The sequence below is a fragment of the Lonchura striata genome, chromosome Z (genome assembly GCF_046129695.1).
Source record: "Lonchura striata isolate bLonStr1 chromosome Z, bLonStr1.mat, whole genome shotgun sequence".
Classification (NCBI taxonomy): Eukaryota; Metazoa; Chordata; class Aves; order Passeriformes; family Estrildidae; genus Lonchura; species Lonchura striata.
The window spans coordinates 69,835,792-69,862,337 of NC_134642.1; the positions used below are offsets into that span (position 1 = coordinate 69,835,792).

A 26,546-nucleotide genomic window follows, 5' to 3' on the forward strand; every position below is an offset into this window, starting at 1 on the left:
TTTATAATTCTACTTAAACTGCAGTGGAAAAATGTTTTACTGCTCACAAAGTACAAATCTTGAAATTTTATTGGTGAAACCAAGCCCAGACATTATGATAAATTTTTAACTTCCATGCTTTAATTGCTAAAAGCTTTAATTCACTGACATGTAGTATCACCAAATTTCTGAGTATCAAGCATGTGTGAAAATTCTTCTGAATTTGGAAGAAATAGGGTTCCACTGACTTTCCTAATGCTTTGTCATGATTGGCTTATTAAAGCGCTATAGTAAGATTGTTAAGAAGAGGCACATTCAGAAAAAGAATGATAAAAGAGCAAAGACTGGCATTAATATCTATCTATCTATCCATCTATCTATCCATCTATCTATCCATCTATCTATCTATCTATCTATCTATCTATCTATCTGACAAAGCATAAAGCAAAATGAATTTAAATGGCTGTGCTGGAATTAGTCAGAGCCAAAATATACCCATGATATCACTGAGACTTCCTCTTATATCAGTAAAACTCTTTTTCCTGTACCATTCAGCAAGAAATACCCAGATATGGCTGTACAGCAAGTTCACATTACAAGTGGGACAGACAGCAAAAATAATCTTTAAGTATCTAAGATGTTTAATTCAGTCTACTGTGTACGTTTTCTTTTATCATGACACATATGAAAAAGAGAGTAAAAGCATGGGTATCATGGGGTTTGGAGTGTGCCCAACATTATGGAAAGGGAATTTATAACAGGTATGGATGCAGAGCAAGGCGTATTTTTCCATCACTAATGTTACCAGCTTCTTAGCATTGGTAATCTGAACACAGTCCAGTAGCACACACCACAGCTGTGGTTTATGACTTAAATATATATAGCTATCAAATAGTTTGCCACTTGTAATTCAGATTTGCGTGCAGTTTTATTTTCATTAATTTGAACCTGAGCCATTCGCTGGGATTTTTTTTCCTTCTTTGTTTTTTATTAACAAATTTATAGGAAAGATCCAGCCCTTTCCCAAAGTATAAGAAGAAATCAAAAGAGGATATAAACTACACAGAGCATTATCAGTCAACTGGCTTCATCTACCCCTATAATGACCTCCTGGTTTGGGCAGTATTAATGAAAAGACAGAAGATGGCTATGTTCTTCTGGCAGCATGGAGAGGAAGCCATGGTCAAAGCTGTTGTTGCTTGTAAACTCTACAGAGCAATGGCACATGAAGCTAAACAGAGCAACATGGTGGATGACACTTCAGAAGAACTCAAGAAGTATTCAAAGTATGAGTTCTCCCTTCATTTCAGTTCAAGTTCTCTGGTGCTGGGAATGGTTAGAGACTGCCCGAATCCACTAAGAGTTAGTAAAGTTAGTGATACCATGGATTATGGAGTATAAAAAAAGTACTTTCAGATACTCACTATTGATACTATATAATGGATATATATATCCATTATATGTACTGGATATAATGGATATATATGTCCAGTTTATGTATGGATATAATGGATATCCATACATGGATATTTTTATGTACTGGATAGAATGGATGTATATATCCAGTTTATGTACTGGCGTGTAATGTGGTGGAGAGTTAAAGGAAAACTATTTGCATATTACCTAAATGCATATTTAAAAATATAAAATATAAAAATATAAAGCGGGTAATGTAAAAATATAGGTGAGTAATGCATAGGGAGACTCTTGCAACTGGCTGCAATGTTTGCCCACAGTGGTGATGAATCTGTTGGTTAAAGTAAATACAAAGAACTTTGTAGGGTCCATTTTGATCACTGAGAGAGATTAAGAGCAAAACAAATAAAAAATAATAAAAAATGACAAAACAGGATGGCCCTAAACATTGTGTTTAGGACTGAACTGTTAGGTTTACATCCCAAATTATTTTTCACTAGGTATATTGATAAAGGAATGAGAAAAAATGCTTACTGAGATTGACAGCTGAATTTTAGTTATCCGAGTATTCACAGAAACCTCTTTTCAACAGTAACTCTGAGTGTGGACTGATCCCTGTTATATTGACTGTTAATTCCTTTCTGCTTTAGGGAATTTGGGCAGCTTGCCTTAGATGTGCTGGACAAAGCATTCAAACAAAATGAGCAGATGGCCATGAAGTTGCTGACCTATGAACTGAAAAACTGGAGCAACTCAACTTGCTTGAAGCTGGCTGTGTCTGTGGGGCTGCGGCCTTTTGTGTCCCACACATGTACACAGATGCTGCTGACTGACATGTGGATGGGACGCCTGAAGATGAGGAAGAACTCCTGGTTTAAGGTAGCATTGCTCTGTTTCTTTTTATGACCATTTAGGTGCTCTTTAGATGCTTAATATATAGTTTTTCTGGTTGTGAACATGGCTAATGCAGCTTCAGACAGGTGTGCTTAAGCATATGGTGGAATGTGAACATCTGGGAAACAGAAGCCAGGGAGGGAAAACAGTACTTGCTTCTGTTTTATTTCTTTGCAAAAGCATGTGTGGGATGATATTAGGATCAAGGATTTTTTGTTGCTCTTCCCATTCTCTCAGCACTTTTCAGTTCTTCCTCACCTGCTCTTGCTTCCCCACTTTGTCTGTTCCCTGGCAGAGCTGCTGGTGGGAAGGATGCTTTCCAGACACAGGGAGCAGTATTGAAAGGATCCTCAGGTACAGTGACACTCTTTAAAGCCACAAATCAGCCAAGAGCAGCACAAATCTTGAGGCTGTCAGACTGTGATACAGATTCCCAGCAACAGTGACTCCTTCCCCAGCCAGTGGAATTTCACTGGATTTGTACTGGCACCAGGCGTGGCTGACTGTGGCCTTAGGTTATGCCATCAGTGCTTAATTAATCTTGTATTTCTCTTCTAGGTCATTATGAGTATTCTTCTGCCTCCCACCATCCTGATGCTGGAGTTTAAAAGCAAGGCAGAAATGTCTCATGTGCCTCAGTCTCAAGATTTCCACCAGTTATGGTACCACGGGGAACAGAGCCCAGTCAGCTCTAAAGATACTTTGGTTAGTCTGTGAGGATCAGTCGTTTGTGTGCCAGAGTCTGTCTGTTTACCACAGTGCAGTTCTGAGGAGTGAGACGATGTTCATCAGGTGGAATTAAATGGCTGGAGGCCAATTCTCTGCAGAAGTATGCATTAGGCCCCTAGTTTGGATACAGACTTAAGTGAACTTGGTACAAATTACTTCATCTGTCCTGGATTTCACCTCTGTGCTGACCATAGTGAGAAAGTGCTTCCCAGCCTCACATGTATTGCTAGTGCAGGAAGGGAGTAACTCTACTAGAGGCAGCTAAGAAAAGTGCTCACACACATTCTACTTAATGTAATTTTGATTTTATCTATTAGTCTTTAGTAAAAGTACAGGCTATTCTTATACAAAATACTATTAAAAATATACAGAAAATAGAGCTGTGCCATATAGAGCATCTTTCACAGACTGCATGTTGATTATTGCAAATGAGATATTTATAACCAGACAAAACCAAGCTACAGTAATTTTTGGTGTATCCAGAACTAAGTTTAGACATTTGTGTCTGTCTTCCCTCACTATCTTTACAATTATAGACCATTTTTTTTTAATTTTAAGAATGCTGTTTTCTTTTAAAGAAGGGTTATGATGTGGAAAAGGCTGTTCAGAAGTCTGATGAAAGCCAAGGAGATGGTGGACAAGGAAACCTGCCTGGAACTAGAAAAATCTATGAGTTCTACAATGCACCAATTGTCAAGTTCTGGTTTCACACGGTTAGTCATCATTCTAGAACTTGGATTGATAAACCCCTCTTTTGATCCTTCAAATGCCATTTAATCCTGCTTTTACTTTTTCTAGCATGGATTTGCAGTCACTTAGTGGTGGGTGTAGATGGGAAGCCATTTGAATGTTTCTCTGATAGTTAAGTGTAAAGATTGTCTGCTAAAATGATACAACTGAACTTAAAAAAAACCAAAAACCCAAAACCACAGAAAAACTATTATAAGGCACTAAAGAAAAACTCAAGTACAGGCTTTTACAGAGGTCAGTTGCAAAGACTGAGATAGAGTTGAAGGTGGCCTTCTGTATCTTTACTACTTCACTGATACTCATGTCCCTTTCTTTAAGAATTGTCTCTGGAAAAGCAAATATTTATCTATAGGGGATCATTTGCTATAGGAAATGTGCATTTATTAAATCATTTTTAGTAACCCTGTGTCAGCAGAGCTCAGGATGTTTAAGATCAGGCTGTGATCATATGTGTTTTCCACCTAATATCATTCCTGTGTTTTGGAAGGCACAGATTAACCAGCAGCGACTTATTTAACTTTGAGAATTGTTGTTTGTCCCTACAGAAGGCTAGGATAAAAGCATAAGACTGCCCTTGCATTCAAGGAATGGTGCAGATCACAGAATACTTACTGTTGGAAGGGACCTCTGGAGACCATCTAGTCCAACATCCAAGATAAAAATAATCTGCCTCTTATGCAGATGAGCATATGCTGCAATTGTTTACCTTCTGCTCTTACCTATTTTTTCAGCATTAAAGTACCAATTTCTGATGATGTTTAGGGACATTCCCATAAAAACAAAGCAAAACAAAACAAAATTTTTGAGAACTGGAATAAACATTGTGAGCTCAAAAATGTGGCAGTGTCCCAGTAGTTTAAGTTCCTACAGAGAGGCAAATCAGCTGTTTTATTTGCAGAAATTTGTTTGAGGTTTTTGTGTGTATGGATTATACACTGTGTGTTTGGCAGATGTCGTACTTGGCATTCCTCATGCTCTTTACTTACACTGTGTTGGTGAAGATGGAACCAAGACCGAGTGTGCAAGAGTGGCTTGTTATAATTTATATTTTCACTACTGCTATTGAAAAAGTCAGGGAGGTAAGTTTCTCCATTCAAACTTCTCATCTTATAAACCAGGGGACACCTCTCTGAAGAATGCTAAATCCTGCTTTTTTTTATGGAGAATTATACAGAATTTATTGGAAGTCTTTTATTAGAAGACCTGTTCTTGGGTGTCCAAAATGCATCTTAAATTTTGGCCTTAATTCTCTAAGTTTCTGTGTAGAGCTGGTTGGTAATGTGTAGGTGACTGCTGAATTGAGATTTCGAACTTTGACATAGGCAGCTGGTCCTTAATTTTCTTGAGTAGACTTCTTGTAATAAAATCTATCTTTAGATATTTAATCTGAGTGATTAATAAATTAATAAATTGTTATGAATAAATAGATATTTTGCACAGAACAATCTATGGCTCTCCCTCAAGTCTAACCAGCATTCCATAAATGCACTTGGAAAAAAAACCACAATCAACTTTTAATGCAGGGTTAATTGAGCCCAGAAAAAAAAATATATATATTCTAATCAAAATTATTGCAATTATTTGCAGTTGATTAGACTCAAGCTTCTGAATACAACTTGCACTACAAACCTGAGTCTAGGGACAAATGCAGCTATGTATTTCCTCAATTAATGTATCTGCTCTGACATTCCTTCACTTCAGAATCAGCACACGGTAAATAAGAGTAATGTGAATAGTCTTTTGTATGACTTTTGAAATGCTGTACTTTCAGAGGAATAAAACCAGCCACAAAAAGCCAGCCACAGTTCTGAGCAAAGGATACTGCAAATACAGATCACTCAGAAGACTGTGAAATCAGTATGAGAAAGGTGAAAGATTCCAAGGGACAGTAAAATACTGGGAATATATTACATCTTGAACAGACTTGCAAGTATCAGCATGAGATAGGACTGGAAAAATCTATACCAGGATTTCTTAATTGAGAAAAATGTTAAAATGTTAAATGTAAAATAGCAAGCACTTTTGAAATCACTGCTGTGCTCTTGCACCATCATGATGCTGGGACAGCAGAAAGAACAGCACTTCTTTCTAGTATCATTGGTTGGACACTTTGAAATTTATGTCTTTACTTGATTTTCTTTATCCATGTTCTAGTTCTGGTCTGCTGGCAAAGACTTTGTAGGACAGTCTATTTTAGCCATGCAGTTGCTTAGCTGCTGGGGACCTTGTTATATATAGCTGCAAACCTCTGTTTCTCTAGATTGTATCAAATAATTGCTGAAGCCTTAGGCCCTGCAACTAGTTACTTATGTGAGTTAGTCTAGATCACTTGTCTACGTTAATGTGTTTATATGCATAAATTCTTGCAAGATCAGGGCATAATGTTTCAAAATATCTCCTTTACTTGGTACTTATCAGTGTGATCTCACATAGCACTGCATAATTTGCCCTCAATTGCGGCAATGTGCAAACGTTTTATTTGCCTCCTCCCAAGGATTCCACTTCACATACTTGCTCAGTGAAGCTTAAAATCCCTTTGGGTCACCTTACAGTTCAAGGAGTACATTTCATTCTTTACCTTGCTAGTTGCTAACACTCCTTTTTTTAACCTGCCCTTGACAGAATACAAGGATCTTTATATTTTTTGTTTGAAATAAAGGACATTAGTTATATTCCCAGTGGCAAGGTTAGGCTGGTATTTTCCATAACTTATGGGTTAATGAAAAGGCTGCTGCAGGTCATGACCATTCCTCTATAAAATGCTTGTTAATTTCTAATAATATGTGTGCATAAAAATTCTTTACTGGTTGCTCTCTTCCCCTGAGGTATGTGTCCTTTAGTGAATGGATTCAGATTCAGGAACTATTTTTTTTTCAGGAAGAGCTATCCCATTTGATGTGGCATACTTTAGCAATGTGACACTATAGATTAAGTAAAAAATCTAAATTGATGGTGAATGGTAATATGCAATAAATTGGTCTAAGACAAAAGAAAAAAAAGTAAAATGGGAGGAAATTATACCTTTCCAAACAGCCCAATGATATATTCCCAAATATGAAATAATTCAGACAGAAAAGGTCAAATAATATATGTATGTGATTTAAATGGTATTTTATCATGTTTTTACTCCAATTCTAATCAGGTATTTATCTCAGAACCTGGAAAATTCTGCCAAAAGGTGAAGGTGTGGATTTATGAATACTGGAATTTTACTGATTCTGTAGCTATCATCCTGTTTATGATTGGTTTTGGTTTGCGGTGGTCCAACCCCCCTGTTCAAACTGCAGGGAGGGTGCTTTACTGCTTGGATATCATATTTTGGTATACTCGGCTCCTTGATCTTTTTGCTGTGAATCAGCATGCTGGCCCATACCTGACAATGGTTGGGAAGATGGTAAGTACTGTGCTTTGGATCAATATTTCTGTGGCTAAGGCATCTACCTTCAGGAATATTTAAAGTTCAGAAATTACAGAAAAGGAGAAGTAGTCTAATGGTTCACAGTGAATGTTTTACTTGAAAATACCATGATTTTTTTGTTTGTGAGTTGACCATAATCAGATTATACTTTTCTTTAATTTATTAATTAAATTGCTTTATTCACAAAAGTAATTTTTTACTTCATTTCCTAGAGAAGGGTTGCATTTGAGTTAGTTTGCCAATCTAGCTTGGTAACAGGAGAAAGAAAAGTCACTGCCTCTTGGAGATGGGCTCACTGTGACAGATTATTCCCCTAAATCTTGGGAATAGTTTCATTATTATTTTGTTTTTTAATTCAAATAACTATATCCCCATTTATCTGTCAAAATTTCTGTGAAATCAAAGTTAATCTTGTTTCTCTTTTGCTGTAAGAACTGTTGCTGTACAGCTGTCTAGTCCTAGGGAACGTGAAAATTCCTAGTTATTTGCCTCGGTTACAGAGAATTCTCTTCTTAATACATTTATATTCTGTCTTTCATGGTAATTGTTTAGAAGCAAAGTAATTTTCACTGCTGTTCCTTCTCTCATTTTGAAAGAACAACTGAACAAAATAATTGTAAGATCTCCGCATTTTTTAGATCTTGCTTAAGATATAAGAGGCACACATGAAGCAAGTAGGACTTGTGGCTTTTTTGGTCTAGTATGATTTTAACATCTATAAAATGCTCATGTAGTCTAGGTCATAGAAACAAAATATTTTTATTTCCTTTAGCGTATTATTATTCATATATATTCATGATTACCCCTGCTTTTATATTCTGATTTGTAAAAACAATGATTGATACTCTTCCCTAAAATGAATACTCTTTATATAATGAAGAGTGCTAAATGAATGAATGAGCACTCTTTTACATATAATTAACACAATTAATTCTTTTATGCAAACATGTCTTCCAGACAGGAAACATGTTCTATATTGTGATCATGATGGCCATAGTCCTGTTGAGTTTTGGGGTGTCACGAAAGGCGATTCTTTCACCAGAGGAGCCTCCTTCTTGGACACTGGCAAGAGATATTGTATTTCAGCCCTACTGGATGATGTTTGGTGAGGTCTATGCTGGAGAAATAGATGGTAGGTAATATTGAGACTATACCTCAATAGCTTAAATTAAATATGTGCAGAAGCATGTCTATTTTGGTCTCCTGAGTTTTTACTACCTACTAAGTCTGTTCTTCCTTAAACAGTTCTGATTCCAGTATATATATGTCTGTACTGAGTAATATTGCATGAATGAAATTGAAAATATGAGCTTCTTTGTGAAAACTAAACTGGTTTAAACTCTAAGCACTTCAAATTTAGTGTTTCAAATTAAATATCCTGCAAATATCAGGTTATAGTGCATAGGAACTAATACTAAGCTACTTCCTGGTCAGGGGATCTGTCAGTGAAACAAATTTCCAATCCAAAGTTGCTAATCTCTTGGAGAAAAGAGAAAAGTTGCCTTTAAGGAAGAAAGAATAAAAGAGGAAAAGAAAGAGAGAGATAATGTACCTGGTACCATTCTTAAACAGATAAACCATGTGCACATAGGAAAAATAGAACCAATCTATGTAAATAGGAAAAATCATGTATCTTGATTATGGCTTTGACCTTTTTTCAGTAAGAGAGAGGAACAGGCACTCCAGAGATATTTAAGCATTATAGATGTAAGGCACTCTCATGCTACTGACTAAAGGTATAAGTAAAATAGAAAAGTCCCTAATGTAGAAAAGTAGTCATGCAAAAAGAAATATATATATTTAAGGTACATAGTTCAGCACAGACCCCATTCATTAAAATAATCTGCCACGTTGCATCCTTATTTACTGCTGAAACAGTCACATGTATTTTGGTTATATAAATCAAAATTATTTTAATGAAAGCACACTGTTAAGTTTCCCAGTTTAATCCATTTAATCACTTAATAATTCTAAACCTTTAGAAATTTGACACTTCCCAAATAAAGCTATGATTTCTCTAGTGACTCTTTATCCTGCAGAATATATCCTGAATTTAGGGCTGCTTCTTTTTAAGTATGTTTCAAAGTTTCCTCAAAAGAGTTAAATTTGATTAGAAATTAAAAAGATTGAGAAGTATTTATTTTGACTTTATTTTGATTTAAAAACATCAGAAGGGATCCCCTAATTTCCATTATTTGCTGCTTTACGCCTGTGGTGCTCCTGTCTTAAAGATCAAAGATTTGGATTTCGGCTTACTTGGGTAAAAGTCATCCCCCAAATACATATCAGCTGCGTATCTCCCTTTAACTAAAAGTGGAATGTCTGGCATAAGAATTGATATGTATGAAGTGGTGTCTACATCTTCTGAACATTGGTAACTAAGGCAGTAGTAGCACAAAGAGGTCTCTTTGGTAGAGGTCAATCTTCAATTTGGAAATTTAGTGATTAATCTCTGTGAAATTTAGTTAGGACTATTCTGTTTCTTGCTGGGACAAATGAGAAGCACAGTCCATTGCTGTGCTCTGCTCTGGTTTCTGTGCTACCCATGCTCTGTGTGTCCTTCGTTTCCAGTTTGTGAAGCCAATGAAGACTGTCCTCCTGGCTCCTTTCTCACACCGTTTCTGCAAGCTGTCTATCTTTTTGTGCAGTACATCATCATGGTCAACTTGCTCATTGCATTTTTTAAGTAGGTACCTTGGTATATTGCTACAAAAGCAATTAATGTATCTTCTGCCTGCACTTCTGGAAAGGTTTTCACCAAAATTGCCCCAGCAAGGGCACATTGCTGGCAGTGTTGTACCCCATCAGCCATGGGGGTAAGCCAGATAAAGGAAAGAATGGCACTAGCTAGATGGTGCAAGGAAAGGGATAGTGAGAAGACAGCTAAACTCTTTGTCACTTAAAAAGAATGAGAGTGGACAATTGCAGTTGGTAAAAACCCCAGCATTAATTAATCTGTGAAGTAATTTTCCCTTCCTAAAAGTTGTATTTGTTGTGCTAAGATTCTATATAACATTCATAATAGGGGAGGCCAAGTTTTAAACTAGCAGATAAGTGAAAGGTGTTCAAGTGAAGAGGATAAAGTAGGAGTATGCTTTTCCTTTAGGAAATAATTTGAAAATTCTTACTTTAAGCAATCTCATATGTTGTAGACTGAAATTTAACAGTAGTGTTCCCAAAAATTTGCCTTTTAATGTCTGCTGCCACAGTACAAAAGGTCTTTATAGTAATTCTATAGTAATTCATAACACTTATCAGTGTCTTTTTAGTAATTCTAATGCTTCATGTTTTAACATTAACCCCTTGTAGTGGAGCAAGTTCTGTAAAATATTAGTAAAGAACAGCCTAACGCAAGCAGTTATTTATCTTTTCTTAAAGTTCTAGCATTTCTGGGGAAGAAAATGTCAGCTGTAGGTTAAAAAAATTCAAATTTTAAAATAACTCATTCATATGCAAGAAAACCTGAACTATCAAAACCCATTTTATTTCCACTTCCAATAAGAAATCCCTTTCCTGAAATTGTGTCAAGGAATCAAGCTATTATTTAATACATTATGTATTATTTTACATGTATGAAATTGTTATCTGAATTCTTTCTGGAACTAATGTATTGATGATATGGTAAATCTTCTGCGTAGTGATTTGATTGTTCCAGAAGTGGGACCAGAAATGGGTGGGTATGAGGATACATTTAATTATGCTCTCAGAAGGACAGTTGATGTTTTTGTGATTATGTGTTAACTATGTAGAATGACAGTGCATCTGAAATTACTAGAAATGAAATGCTAGAAATGACAACATTTCTCTCCTGTGCTTGGGTCTGTCATAGTAGAAGACACAGAAAATTATTCAGTGCAGTCACGTTTGATAATTTTACAGCTCCAATGAGTATTCTGCAGAAGAATGGCTCATGTAGCTGCAGCCTATTTTGTTAAAGTTTTCCCTTAGTCTGACACTTACTTTTAATCCAGTCCAAAGAGGCAAATAATGCTGAATTTTCAGTCAGAGTATGTATTAAAATTTAAATATCATGACTAGGATTTCAAAGCCATGTCAGTGGCATCTTTTGCCCAGCTCCCATTAATGTGAATGGGAATTGGATCTCCAAAGCTGTTAGGCAGCTTTGAAGATCTCATTCTAAGTGCACCAGCTGCAGGCACATGAACTGCTAAGCTGATTTACCTCACTGGAGGAATGGGACCAGTGTCAGATTAGATCTGTAGAGAAGTGTCATGTGCTATATTGAAGCATTCCTCACATGAATGTTTTACCCTCCTTCCCCTCTCCTTCTGTGGCTCTCTCCTCAGTAATGTTTACTTTGATTTGAAGTCCATATCCAACAAGCTCTGGAAGTACAACCGTTATCGCTACATCATGACCTACCATGAGAAGCCATGGCTGCCTCCACCGTTCATCCTCCTGAGCCACATTGGGCTTCTGATAAAACGCATCTTCCACCATCAGCCCCCAAATGAGTTGGACCAAGAGGAAGGCGATGTTGGACTAAGTAAGCTGGGAACTAAAAGATATAGTTCATTGTCACTCTCATCACTGTGGAGTTGAGTTCCAAAAAAAAAGAGGGGAAATGCTTTGCTTTGTAGTTAGCTGTTGCTGTGCTACATACTGAGCATCAGTCAAGATACCTCAAACTCTGAGCTGAAGTAAAGGGACAGCAACTTATTCTGTAGGAACGAAATAATTTATTGTTTTAAAAGAAATTAAGCTGTGCCAAAGGCATAAGTTTCTGTATGTTTTTCATGAAAAGATCAGTAATTCCTTTTTCATTACCTGGGGGAAAGTAGCTGCAGAGCCCAAGGGTAGAGGAGATCCAGTAATTGCAGATGCAGAGAGGCTTCCCACCTCCTTGCTGCTTCTGTCCCTTTCTGCACTGGCTTATCATTGCACCTTACCTTCTGCATTTTTCCTAGCCTGGACTTCTTCATGCCAGGTCTTTCCTAAAGCCTTCTTAAAGTGATGCCAATTCCCTGTCCCACTGTCTCTGACAGGAGTAGCCTGAGCTGTTGTGGGAAAGGGACCTCAGGATGCTGGGATGGACATGAATACTCAGTAGCGGGGCTTGGCGGTGGGTGTGAGGCAGGGAAATGGGGAAGAGGTGACTGTAATCATATCTAAAAAAACACTGGGAAGCACTGGTATCTAGTATTATACAGACTCATCCTTTTTGATGCAACGTATGCCCTTGATGCTTTATAATAGAGGTGGGCAGACCCTGTGTGCCTCACTTAGAATTTTCTCTGCTGAACATGAATCCTTGAAGATACTTGGCATGCTCACAGGTGGTTACAGAGCTCAAAAACAGACTTACCTAGTCAATGCTGAACTGCTATACTGCTGCTCCCTGATTCAGCTCTCCCATCACAACTGGATACACCAGCCTGCCTTTGAAGTGCCATTGCTTGTTTTATGTGCAAGCACAGCATAAGTCAGTGGCAAAGCATAAAGGGTATCTTGTAAGGAGCATTAGGCTGAAGGAAAACTGAAACCCTGCTTAGCACATCTAAAAATCCTTGCACAGAAGAGGGTTTGTGGCTTCCTTACATTTCTCTCAGGAGAGGTTTTTTTTTTTTTCTGTTTAGGCACCTCTGGGGACCTTTTCTATACACTTTTGCTTGATAGCTTTCTCTTACTTTATTTTTTGTGTTGTCATCTTTTACTGGTTTTCACAACAAGTACCCAGGGCCACCCTGTGGAAAATCAATACCAAGATACAGAGAAAAATTTTGGAGGAAGGAACACAGGTCAAATAGAGGAGAAAAGTGTCTGGAAGGTGATGAAGCCTCATTTGAAGTGAGAGGGGGAACCCCAGAACACCATGGGGGGGTCGTAACTGCTAAGCTGTGTGTTGCAGTTGAGTACTACGTCCTTGTAGCAAACACTGCCTTGTTGCTTGGAACAGGCACCTCTCTAGCAAATACAGTGAGGACTTTGGTACATAAAAAAGGACAGAAAAGAGGAGCTTGGAAAATTTGGAGTTTGAACCAGAGAAGCAGCTTTCCACCATATGCGTTTCTTTATACTGCCTTGTAATGGAGCTATTCTCTCAGAAGTCTTGGTGTGCTAGAATAGCACCTTGGGCAGCCCAAGTTATGGAGTTTTAAACTTCTGAATGCTTTTTTTCAAAACCCCAATAATATTGGGGTGGAAGGTCTTAATGTTTTGTAAATTTGAACTTTAATTGAGGATATATTAATGTTTTATAGATATGAGCATATTAACCAATCAGGAGTAAAAAAAAAAAAAAAAAAAAAGCTTTGCTGTTTTTAGCACCTAAATGGACTGTAATTGTTGTAGGTGACTAGCTCTAAATGAATGCCTGGGACAAAATGGAGTGAAACTTCTGTAATACATGTTCATATCTTGTGAATGACACAAGTATAAAAAAGTAAAGGAAAATATTTGTGAGGAAATTAATCTTTGTGAGCAGCCATTAAAATATGTATTTTTGAGGCTTTAAAGAGGAGTGTACTGGAATTTTTGCCTGTGTGGTTTTGTTCCCTATGTAAGGAAAGACAAAATCCCACATTTTCATGTATTTGAGACTTCCTACTCAAGGCCAAATTCATTCTTGTCAAGGGAGGGAGCGTAAACAAGTTTGACTGAATATTTTTCCTTTTTTTCCCATCATGCATGCTTATACATAATTGCAATTATTAACATGCTTCACACTGATTCCTACTTCCTTTATTCAGAGCTCTACCTGAGTGATGAGGAGTTAAAGAAACTCCATGACTTTGAGGAACAGTGTGTAGAAGAATATTTTCTTGAAAAGAACGAAAACCTGAGTTCCAGTGGCAGTGAAAGGATCCGTTTGACCACAGAAAGGTGTGTTTTGATGCATATTTATGTTCTTTGTATAAACTTGTCATATAAAAAGGCTTTGATAAGTTAATGCTTTTGGACCTCGTTATGGCCACTCTGAACATGCCTATGCATTTGATGGAACTGTGTCTGTTTCTGTGTCTGCATCTGTTTGAAGTGTATGTCAGATTTGTCTGAGAAGCCTTGCTGACAGAATTGCATCACCAGACCTGTGCAGTGTGCACAGTGAAGTGCTGCTCAGTTTCACTTGTGCAGATCAGGTAGCACTATAAAAGCAAGCCAGAGAACAGCATACAATATCCAATTTTACATAAAAGCTTAGTAGTGTAGGGACACAGAGTAGTGCTTGTGATTTGGCATAATTGCTGTTTACAGAAACAACCAGAAAACCATTGTAGCATTATTTGCAATGTAGTGTCTTGATTTATACAATATCAATAAACATAAGCTTTCTGTTGAAATCAATGGCAAATCAATGATTACGTTTAATGGGATTAGTTAGAAAAAATGAACACTATAAAAAGTCTTACTGAATGTCAACACTGATTTCATCTAACAAATCTGTTTTGCCTAGAGAAAGCATAACATTATTTTCTGCGTATTAAAATTAAACACAGAAGCAAAAGAAACATCCCCTCTAAAAGAAATTAAATAAGTAGTTTTGTTCAGAAACTGCAGAATTGATTACTTCAAGAAAGTTTCATTTACTAGATAAATATATATCTGGAAAGGATTTTTTTTCCTGAGTGCATAAGCCTTGTGAATTTGATGGAACTGTGTCTGTGTCTGTATCCGCATCTGCTTGAGGTGCATGCCAGATCTGTCTGGGAAGCCTTGCTGACAGAATTGCATCCCCAGACCCATGCAGTGTGCACATGGTTAAAGGGGTACACTCTTCACAGCATCACATAATGTTAATTCAAGAAGTTAATTTAGATGAACAAAGTGTTCTGGAACATTGGTCCTTAATTTTATACAGCAATGTCTTAATACTACATATTTTAGTTACTTTGTGACAAAGGAAAGAAATTACTTCTGCATATTCCCTGCAGCTAGCTTATCATTGTCTTAGTGATAAAATATCAGAGAGTATCTTCAGGAAATATAAAGATAATGATTTGGTTAAAAGGATTTAATTCCAGGCCAAGAAGCTCCTCCACTTTTCACTGGGGATTTGAGGATAATAAATAAGGCTTAGGTTTTTTGGGCAGTTAAATTTTACCTGAAGATAACCGATGCCATAAGATGTATAGAATCTGCTTCCAGAGGCCAAATGTGTTCTTGGGAAGACCAGTTTCTCAGCAGTCCCTAGTATTTGAAAAATGCAGGATTAAAGATTTTGTGTGAGCTTTTTCCTTCTCATGCTTTCACAAGAAATGTAAAATACAGAATGCCTACTGACAGGAAGTATACTTCATTTGCAGCCATACCCAATGTAATCTGACATCAATGTTTTAGTAGTTCTATGGCAGTTAAAGGGTATTAGTAAGAAAACAGCAATTTTTAAAATAGGTACTCCATGAGCAAAATGTTCATTTCCTTAAGAAACCCACTGGTAGTTGGCTGCTTTTTGTCAAATGCAGATATTAATGATAATGAAAGTTACCATTAAAAAAAAAAAGCCTGTTTGAAACACTGACTTTTTGAAATGTATTAATGGTTTCTTTCATCATCTCTCAAACAGATGTAAAGACCTATGTTTTGGTATCTTAGTTATGTTTTCTTTTGCTACTTAGGTAGTATTTTAGTTATGTTTTCTTTTTCTACCTAGAGTGGAAGAGATGTTTCAACAACTTAAAGAAGTGCATGAGAAGGTATTTTATATCAAGGAGTCTTTACTCTCCCTGGACAGCCATCTAGGACATTTGCAAGACCTGTCTGCCCTGACAGTGGACATCCTGAAAGTGCTTTCAGCTGTAGACACCTTGAAGGTGAAAGAAGCCTTACTGGCTGACACAAAACATCAAACCTGTAGGAAGCAGCCCCATAGCTGGAGCAATGCATTTTATTCAAAGACCTTGAGCAGCCTGGAAGGCTTGTATGACAAGAAATACCACTATTACAGCATGCCACCCTCCCTCTTACGGAGCTTGGTAAGGACTCAGTCTCCATCACACTGCAAACTCTTGAAGTCTGAGAGTAACAAGGTGGTAGAAGACAACTCTAAAAAAGTAGAAATAGAAACAGACACACTCACTTCAGGAGTAACTTCTGAGACAAAGTCGACTCCTAGGTATGGGCAGTTTTTGCTGGTGCCCCCTGACCATCAGGGAGGGTCTTTTTCTGAGGATGTCACCTTAAATTTGTCCTTTTTGAACACTGCTGCCAAGTACAAGGATGAGGCATTCAGAGATGACGTGCAAAGTAGTGTTGTGGTTCCTCAAAACTTGCCAGGTATCAGCTTCCTTGGCAAAGAAACAGAAGGTTACCAATGGAGCCAGAGAGATTTCATTATTCATTTGCCATCAGAAAAGATTAATGCTGCAGAAGCTGCTCATCCCCTTGATCTCCAGCTACCGCTGGATATTGAAGAAAGTGCAGCATCCCCCTGTGAAGACAGGGAAGAAACTGAAGGTGGTTATGTGAACTGGGGATTCTCTGAAGGTGATGAAAAAGGAGTTTTCATCTCAGATTCAAAGAAGAAAGCTCTGTACCTACCTTCCTCCTATGACAGGGACAACAATTGCCAGAATAATCTCACCAGGGATGTCCAGTTAAGTGATTTGAAGTCTTTCTCCTACAACTCTGTCAAGTCATGTCACAGCAGCAGCATCTCTCAGAACAGGCTGAAGCGAAGCATCTCCTTCTGGATCAGCCCTCTCTGGAGAAACTGGAGTTTCTGCAGAAGCAACAGCTTACCGTCCCCTAAGAAAGAGAGATCAGGGAAAGTGTGCAAGGCTGTAAGCGGTAATTATAAAACATAAAGTGTGTACAGTATCTCCTACTAGAGAATCCAAGACATCACAAAAATGTTTCATTTGCACCCAGAAGGTATTAGCTGCAGTGGAGGATAGTAGGTGAAAGTCCATAGCTTCTCTTTCACTTTGTATGTGTGGGTCTGGGTGTTGGGAATATTCAAAGTGTGCCTGGGATCCAAGCTGCAAGACATCTGTGTGTCAGCCACCCTGATCTGCCCCATCTCATGGAATCTCCATGTCTGTGGCTACACAGCCAGGTGGCAGAAGGATTGTGGTCACTGTGGGGAAGTCTCTTGCCCTGGGGATGCAAAGACAGAGTTGCAGGAACCAAAATACTTTACATGATCCTGTGGGGATACATTAGCAGTATCAGAGATGGGTGAATGGAGAATGAAAAGGCACACATTTCTGTAGTCAGTTTAAATACCTCTCTGTCTACCATCAAGTTTGCTTACCAAGCATTAAAATACATCAAATTCCAGTTTTAATTATGAATAGTATGAGGTGATAGATGACATTAGTTGTTTTATGTCTTGGGATGGTGCATCTTTGCATGGAACTGCTTGAATACTGTTTGGATATAACAACTCTTTTTCAGATTGCTTTAGACATGTGCCAGTTCTCAGTCCTATCAGATTTTCCCTTAGTAAACAGAAACTCTGTAGCTTAAAAGTGTTTTTTGACTCTTTCCTGCAGAATCTTCAGGATCCTGTGAGCTACACCACAGTGAGGCAACAAAAGCAAAACAGCAAAACAGAGACAGAAATTCTGGGAGAGGAAAGAGGGATCAAAAACTTCTTCAGGTGCCGGTATGGGCAGATGCAAGAGAATTGTAAATCTCAAAATTGTCTTTTTTGTTCCTTAGGAACAGTTCTGCAGTGTGATTTAATTGAAAATGCATACATTTAAAACACTGCACACAAACTGCAGCATCTCCTGTGGGTGTCTAGGTTTGGTTCAATTTTACTTTTTTTTGGATGTGTGAGATTTCTGTTTTGAATTTGCTGGCATCCAAGGACTTTGGTATACCATGCTGATACTGATTTTGTGGTGAGAAACATAAATCAGTTGTTGCATTTCAGCTGTCAGGAGAACTTGTGGAGGTTTCGTGTGATCTAGAGTAGACTGAAGCAGTGACCATATCCAGGGGTTTTATAACTGTACTCAGGCAAGATAGGCCTCATAACATTGTCTCCTGCCGGCAAGTGTTCCATAGACTTTTCTCTGAATCCATCAAACATTTAGCACGTTGCAGAACCTAAATGACTGTGTATACATCTGGGGCTACTTTTGCAACTGTGTCCATGTGTTCATAAATAAAAATCTATTTCTAGCACCGACAAAGAAATTTCTAGGGTCTTCATTATCTGGAAAGAATTATCACTGTTTAATGAGTTGAATACTGAAGATTGGTTTGTTTACATAAGATACACAGGTCAGCAAAGGGTCTTGGACTTGAACTTTGAAATCTAGTATCTGTCAAGGTATTAGGTCTCAAAGTTCAAATAGCGTGAGACTGCAGTACTTGCTAGACAAAAGCAACATGTCTTCTGCAGTTTGTAGCAACACTGGGAAAATATTTCTCAGTTGGGAGTGCATTCATTCATTCATTGGCATTTCAGAGATGCTCTAAAAGGCCACATCATATGCTGTTAGAGGAGCTGGAGATGCTAGTCATCCTGTAATTCAGTATTGTTTTGTCTGTGTGGCAGGTGATTAGAGTGGATGATTGCCCCCAGAACACTCAAGTGAACTCCGAGCCTGCAGAAATCAATGTCTGGGATGAGCAAGAAAAACACAGCAAGAATTGGCTCACCGTGTCTAATTTCAGTCAGCTAAGTATGTTGTATGTTACAAAAAGTGAACTTCAGAACAGCTTTTAAAATGAAACAGTAAATATAATTCAGAAAAACCAAGTGTTATTTTTGCCATTTTCACCTTATGGCATAATTTTTTTATAGAATTAGACTTAGTTTGTCATGGTTATTTGATGCAACATTGAAGAAGCAAAAGAGTAATAAGATGGATGGAAGATCAGGTGAATTTGTTTGGGACCACTGCCTGTCTTCTATGGGAGATGGTTGAGTACTAATCTCCAGGAATAAGTAGGAAGAGTGATGTCTTTGTATCCTCTCCTGAAGTGTCTTCTAAAGTGACATCTTCTAAAGTGGCATCCTGACTAATTAAAAAAAATAAACTCATTATTTTTCAGGATATTTACCCTCACAGGCAGTGCTGTGATACTTATTTTTTTGGCATATCCTCTGCCTGCATTATTCATTTCTCATTGCTTAGAAACACATCCTCCAAAGGGAAGAAATTAATTCTATATTGTCTCTTTTGGTGTGAAAAGGATTGACATTCTGACTCTTCATTTAGTAATCCTCCATCACTTTCATTCTCAGAAATTCTATGCCTCATTCATCTCATCTTTCAACTTTGCTGTGACATGGCTCACTGGATTCATCCTTTGAGCAGCAGCAGGGAGAAGTACTAGACAGTGCTGTGGCTCAGTACCACTCAGTACTCAGCCCTCAGAGGAGGGCTGTACTCCAAAGTCTGCTGAAAAAGTGGAAATAGTCTGTTTAGCCTTATGAAATTCTGTAATTATTTTTTTTTTACCAATTATACATTTAGTGGGACAATATGGGGTATACGTGTGTATTTTATAACACTGTGTAGCTACTTAGTTTATAATAATAGAGTTACTTATTTACCTTCTACAAACAGCTGGCAACTTCTCTTTTGACTAGGTTTGGAACGTCTCCATTACAAGCACCAGAAAATTAAAAATCCAGACTTTGGTAGGCATACCATACCATTCTGTGATTACCTGAGGCATTCTCAAGAGGTAAGACCTAGGATTACACATCCTAGTCCGTAATTTTGGCTGGGCCCAGAGTATCTCTACAGTCATCCCTAGATTTGCCAATAGAGTTTCTTTGTCATGAGATACCTCTCTGAGAGATGAGAGACTGTGTTTTCTGCTGGCACAGTGTACATATGGAAGTAAATGAATAATTTAACAGCTGCTAAGATTATTGAAATAGGACATTAAATTATTGAATATTCAAGTGGTTCTGAATATGAGCTTAGTCACAAATGACATGTGTTGATATTTGATCAGACTATGAGTGAGCACACAACTTGGTCTTGAACTTGTGGGCAGAATGGATTAGAAGAAAATTTTGGAGAGTTATCTACATAGCACTTACTTTATCACATAATAATTTATTGCAAATGGGTAGATAAATACTGTTAAGAATTGCAAAGCATGGATTTTTAAACTATTTATTGTCTTATAAACAGTTTATTTTATTACTTACCAGAATTAATCTGCAGCTTTACAATCTAAACTTTCTCTTCTTGTGTGAAGTAATATAGGCTCCTTGAATTTGATGGAACTAGACCAATTTCTATTTCCTGAAGACTTGTGCGGGAATCTGGATTGTGAAAACTATGATCTGTTTTAAAATTATGTAGCTAATAAAAGAAATGGACTAGCTAATAGAAGAAAATGTGTCATTCACTAAATTTTATAGGGATATCTCAGAGATATGAAAGGAAATTAACAAAGAATAAATTATGAAAAGGAAACGTGAATGAATACTTTCCTCTTTCTTTTCAAGAGTACCAAACACCCTTCCTTGTTGATTTTACTTACAGGACTTTTGGTTATTAAAATGAAGATCTTTCAAAGACCAGCTTATTTTTAATTGAAAATGTTATCATGTTTGGGTTTTTTTAGGAATAGAAATGAAACAGGTAATTTCCATTACATCGTTCTGAATGTTGTAGAACTTGAATCCCAAATACCTAATTTAAACAATGGCGGGGAAAATGTGATGAGAGAGAGAAAAATGAAAAAGTGATGAGAGAGAGAGAGAAATAGAAATAAATTTACTGGTTTTGTGTTCTGTAAAACTGAAACCTGGACTCTAAATCAATAAATCTTTGCATTGTGAATCACAGGATCAGCCAGGCAAAATAAAGGTAAAGTCAGGAAAACTGTGTGAAATAACCAAGTAATTTGGTGTTTCATAGCTCATATTAAGATATATTTGGATAAAACTCAAGAATGATATTTCTTAAATTGTAAAAATTTCCATTATGCTGATTAATAGCTGTATTGGAGTTGGGCTGAAACCAGTTGTTTTTGAAACACCAACTTCAAATTATTTATTCTTCCAAGGTACAGTCTCCAGTATCCACTGAATTGTTGTGCCTCTATCTGGACTATGAAAGCTTATGTTTATCACTGAGATGTAACAAGTTGATGTATCCACCTGTTCCACTTGGAGAATGATGTATTTTAAAGACACGTATTTTCTGAAAGTGAAGCTTTTCACTCATGGCATACCAAGGGTTCAGAAATCCCTCTTGACAGAAGCAGGGAACAAAGGGTGTGTGTAGGGAGCTTTTGTTAAAGACTTTCTCATCTTCAAAGCAAGGTACACATTCAAATTATGAGAGAAATGAAAAAAAAAAATTTAAGTTTCAGTTTAAATTAAAGGTTGAATTTTAGTTGATTCATCTTTAAACTTAGCTGTCCTTAAACATCTTTTTTTTCTTCTTTTTTTGGTGTATGTATGTGTGTGTTTTTGAGGATTGAAATTGGTCTGAATACTATTGAGAAGAAAAATTCCATTTCTTACTATCACCTTAGGAGGACCTGGCTGGCCCATTTTTTCCTAATACGGCTTGAAGTCTAAAAGATTATTTGAGTATTTCTTTAAATATAAGACGTGGAAAATATGTGATCTAAATATCCCTGGAAAGCTGCTCACTGTGTTATGTTCTTCTGTTCCAGGGCTTATTTTCAACAACAGTAAATGTTATACCTACACTGTAATTTTCCAATATACAGAAAGTTCTCTAATACTGTGCTTATTAGAAGACCTTTAACCGGCTTTGTGAGTGTATTGAGATATAGGTGGTGACCTGAGTATTTAATTTGAATATCTGGGGAGAACATGGGAAATGGCAATGTTAGAAAATGAATTCCATTTTAGTGTAGATATGCAGTGCTATGATTCACCCGCCTGTCAAGGTCATTATTTATGTTAACAAAAACAATATCAACAGTTATTCTCAAGATTGTACCTTGCTGAGCTGTGCAATGTGTATATGATAAAGATGTGCATATTTTACCAGTGAAAGTATCTTTCTTTTTTTTTTAGGATTTCAGTAATAGCATATTTGGAAGCACCAAGAAAAGTAATCTGAACAGGAACTCCTCGTATGTATCATTAGTATGTTAAGATACTCATCACAGGTTTTCAGAAAGAGATGCCTGTGGAGTTTGTAGGTTTCAATTTCAATTCTACAATATACTTAGGATGACAAATTCCTGAGACATGGATTATTAAGGCCATTCAGTGTATTTAAGTTTATTTAAAGGAAATAGTACTAATCTTACTAAAGAGATTTCCTTACTAAAGAAAATCTTACTAATGGATCAAAGAGATCCATTTAAATAAAGTGTTTGATTTTAGGTGGAATAGACACCCTTTCTAATGCTAACAGTAATTGAATTTTCTAATTCAGTCACTAAGATGACAGCTGGACCTGATGATTTTCCAGCCTTAATGATTCTATGATTCTGTAGTTATTCCATGGTTCTATGACCATAGCATCTTTAATTAGACCTTGTTACAATCTAGTTAACATGAAAAACTGTATTTGCTTTTACTGTTCAATTGCATGTTTAATTTTTTAATAATTTCAATGATAGCATCTCCTGAAAACTTCTCTCATTGACTCATTTATCTCTTTTGTACATTTTTTAAATATTTAGCTCAGTTTTCTTCATGCTTTTTCAGACATTATTAAGCTTTGATTCCATTTAGTGAAAGTATACTGGTTTCACAAGTGGTTTCCATTTCCTTGTGAGGTTTTAAATTTTTTTCCGAGATTGATTAATCATTATCATAATATTAGTAGTATATTTAGACATATAGTGCTGTCTTTATGTTCCTTTTCCTTTTCTTTCCTACTTTCATCAATTTCTTCTAGATTTTTTTTTCAGCACTGTGCAGGTAATAAATAGGAGATACTAGAAAGCTGCCACATCCCATGTGATTTCACCATGGAGAGAGGAGGAAAAAAGTTACTGGGGGTTTTATGCATGCTCAGTATGCGGGGGACAGGAGGAGGGGAGGGGGTTGAGTGTTCTGCTGTTGTTGTGGCTTTGGAGTTTTTAGGGTGTTTTTTCTTTTTATATTTTTTTAGACCCCATCATTTATAGAGAGTAGGCAAACTGCAGACTTACCAGCAGGATGTAGGGGCTGTTGAGTGGCCTGAATCAATTGCTTAGTCTGCTGTCTTCAGTGGGAGATCTCTGGTCTATGAGATGAATCATATCTCCTGTGTTCTGTAGCAAAGATTGCTTCAATGTAGTTGCCTTTTGCAACCAGACTTGTTGATCTAAAGAATTACCAATTTAAAAACTATGTTCTTGTACAACGAATGGTAATGACACAACTAACTGTTAATACATATCAGCATTGAGTAAAAAATTAACAGTTGTGTATGTGATTGAAAGCTCTGTAACTGATACTGTTATTGCAATGTAAAAGATGTGATAGCAGTGCAGACTCAAGAAGAATTCAACATAAAGCAGAGAAAGAAACGTGAAAAATATGTCAGTTCTTCAGTGCCTGAAGATTTTTTGCTCATGGCTTTGTTGAACAAAATTGCACTGAGGGTTATTTTGCCTTAAGATTGCTGTGTCACATATCTTTACATGTGATACATGTGTACTAGTTTTAGCTCAATGACAGAAATGTTGCATTAAAATATCCAATATTTGCTTTTAAACAGATTGAGAGCTCCAGAGGAGACTGACAGTAAGTTTTTCATTGCTTGTCACTCATTTAAATTCCCATCTGCAATTCTCATGCTGACAGTTCTGAAGTACAAAATCCAAAAATAAGTTAATTTACTGTAGTTAAGGATTGTAGAGCAGATATTGTTTCATGTGTTATCAACTATTTTTTATTTTAAAGTGAAAGTTTTTTTATGAGAAACATGTTTTACTCATAACAGTTGCATACTCTTAAAAGAAAATGATTTATTTCCACTCTAGTCTGCCCAGTAATGTTGTCCTTTCAGCAGGAAGAAACTCTTTAACATGCTGTTGCTTTGATCCCAAACAGTCCAAGTGATGTCCTGGGTTAAACCAGGGTGTATGTCTGAAGCGACAAGATTGTTAACGTGCTTGATTTTTCAAATTGCAATTTTGTGCAATAACTCAGTTTGGGTTGTTTACCTGGAATTTGGAAATCTATGAAGGGCTGAATTTATTATGAATTATCCAGTGAAAAAATTAAAGGTTTTAGTGAGAAAACTAAAATCAGTTTGCTCCTCAAAAGCAGAGCGTTAGTGAACTTCACTGGTATTTGTTGTGTTTTAGTCCATCTCCCAGTTTTCCTGGCATGACACTTATCCATAAGAGGCTGAGCAGCTGGGCATCTATCTCTTTTTGAGATTACCTATGGTGCAGGAATCAATTGCTCTTAGTCTTATCTCCACTTCAAGTGATGCTCTTTGAGGGTCCATCTGTGCACAAAACTTTGCAGCGCTGAAGCAGTCTGCTGCAAGCACACTGAGTTGTAAAGCTGCACTCTAGAGCACACCATTGTTTTGATTAAAATCCAGTTTTTCCATTCTCAAAAGGCATCTTTTCATGTTTTATTTTTCTGCAACATACAAAATGCTGCAAAAGTAGATGGTTCCAGTAAGAAAAAAAATCACAAGGGTCTTTGAATCACTAAGGGGAGTGAAAAATGCTGACCCTTCCCCCACTATCTATAGTGTGGGAGTCCAGGGCATCCCACCACAGATTCTGACACTATAGAAGTTCGGGTAAGATCTTTTTCACTAGATAAGGGAATAAAGGCAAATAGAACACACCAAGAAGAAAAGTGTAAATTTAAAAAAATTTTGGTGAACATTGTTTTGATTATGTAATTTTTTGAAAATTAATAATAGTACAGTATATATAGATAGTGAAATGTAGCATTTTGAAAGGTGGTTTTCCAGGAGAACAGAATTATTTCATCTAATTAATGAAAATGTGTTCATTTTTCTTGGTTGTATTAAAAATGCTTTTTTGTAAAGCAAACATTTTTGGACCAAATTTGATCTGTCTGAGCATATGAGAACACAAAAAATGTTTGTCTGCCTATATTTTAATAGCACTTTGGATGCCGTAGTTTAATGGGACAGTATTATTACAACTTTGGTGCAATAGTACAGTTATTGGAATGCGTAATGGCTGAGGATGGAGTTGGAAAACTCATACCTGAGGAGGCCATGAAGCATGGTGGATAGATATCCCAGGAGCCTAGCTGGCTTAACATGTCCTTGAGGTTAATATCTCATTTTCCCCACCATTTCCTTGAATAAGTAAGTTGTCTGGCTATATTACACTGACAACTGAAATTTGGCAGTATACAGTACATGATAATGTAGTTAAAGCCCATAAGTAATTCTCCTCTAGAATTCTCCTCTGAGCCAGCAATTTTGATTAATCTATTTTGTGAAATACTCTGGGATGGAAGGAATTAAAAAATCATGCATTGTTGTCTGCTATAATAATTAATACAACAATCATTTAAACATTATTTCAGATATCTTTTCCTGCTTGAAAACATCTCAAGATTTGCATCTTCACTACTCAGGTAAGCAGGAGGCACAAGAATGACAGATGAAGAATTTAAGAAATTAAAAAAAAACATTAGCTGTCCCTTTGTCATCCACTGTGATTTCCATTTTGAGGACTTGCACAATCACTCACTGCTGAGAAGGTTCTGTGTTAATTCATGTCTAACACTCCAATGAAAGGATTATTAATTTTATTTTTCTCTTGATAATTGCTTCATTCTGGGTATTTAGGCAAATCCAGAGCAGAATGTAGATAATCACTTTCAAAATATCAGTGGAAATCATGAATACAGGTCAGCTTCCTGAGCAGGCAGAAGAGGCACTAATTTGTTATAGCTGTCTCCCCTCACCTCGCAAACCCTCCTTTGTCTCCTCACACCTCCCGTACCCTCCTTTGTACTTCTGCAATTATTTTCTTTAGTTAATTGGTGCTATTTAATCTGTGTTTGTATATCTATGAACTCCTGAAAATCTGGCAGGGAATAAATCCTTTGAATGTTAATTTCCTGCAGTCCCCCAGCTGAGCGTGCACGGATTTTCCCACAAGGCCTGGATGTCAGTTTTTCCAGGCGAAGGAAGCAGAAATTGCCAGTAGATGTCACCATTGCCTACAGGACTTGGCCTCCGGTACAGGCAGGCCTGGAATAAACCAAAACTGTTAGTAGCTTTCTTAAATTCAAAATCTAGACAGTTTTCATTTGGAATAACACCTCCTGGCTTGCAATCAACTGTACAGATGTAGTTTCTCTGGCATGGTGGCATTGTTGCAGGTATTGAATTGTTGTTTGTCAGATATACTATTTAAGATGATGGACTTTTTAGCACAGATAGAAGTGGTTTCCCTTATGAGCTGACAAATGTCTTCAGAGGTTTTCAGTGTAGGTTTTCTTTCCTCAGGAAGATTAGGACAGAATTTAGCCAACTAGACCCAAAAA

General features: G+C 36.9%; 1 protein-coding gene across 1 annotated transcript in view; it reads left to right on the forward strand.

The window, feature by feature from the left end:
- TRPM6 (transient receptor potential cation channel subfamily M member 6) overlaps positions 1–26,546 on the forward strand; it is an 89,318-nt gene that overhangs the window by 41,682 nt on the left and 21,090 nt on the right. Inside the window, exons 16-32 of the mRNA XM_077790427.1 lie at positions 985–1,265; positions 2,046–2,274; positions 2,848–2,994; positions 3,336–3,341; positions 3,597–3,731; positions 4,719–4,847; positions 6,911–7,162; positions 8,144–8,318; positions 9,758–9,872; positions 11,494–11,693; positions 13,897–14,029; positions 15,798–16,933; positions 17,641–17,753; positions 18,657–18,783; positions 19,698–19,795; positions 22,125–22,183; positions 23,767–23,859. Of these exons, the coding sequence (XP_077646553.1) occupies positions 985–1,265; positions 2,046–2,274; positions 2,848–2,994; positions 3,336–3,341; positions 3,597–3,731; positions 4,719–4,847; positions 6,911–7,162; positions 8,144–8,318; positions 9,758–9,872; positions 11,494–11,693; positions 13,897–14,029; positions 15,798–16,933; positions 17,641–17,753; positions 18,657–18,783; positions 19,698–19,795; positions 22,125–22,183; positions 23,767–23,859 (3,428 nt within the window). The remainder of the gene's footprint in view (positions 1–984; positions 1,266–2,045; positions 2,275–2,847; positions 2,995–3,335; positions 3,342–3,596; positions 3,732–4,718; positions 4,848–6,910; positions 7,163–8,143; positions 8,319–9,757; positions 9,873–11,493; positions 11,694–13,896; positions 14,030–15,797; positions 16,934–17,640; positions 17,754–18,656; positions 18,784–19,697; positions 19,796–22,124; positions 22,184–23,766; positions 23,860–26,546) is intronic.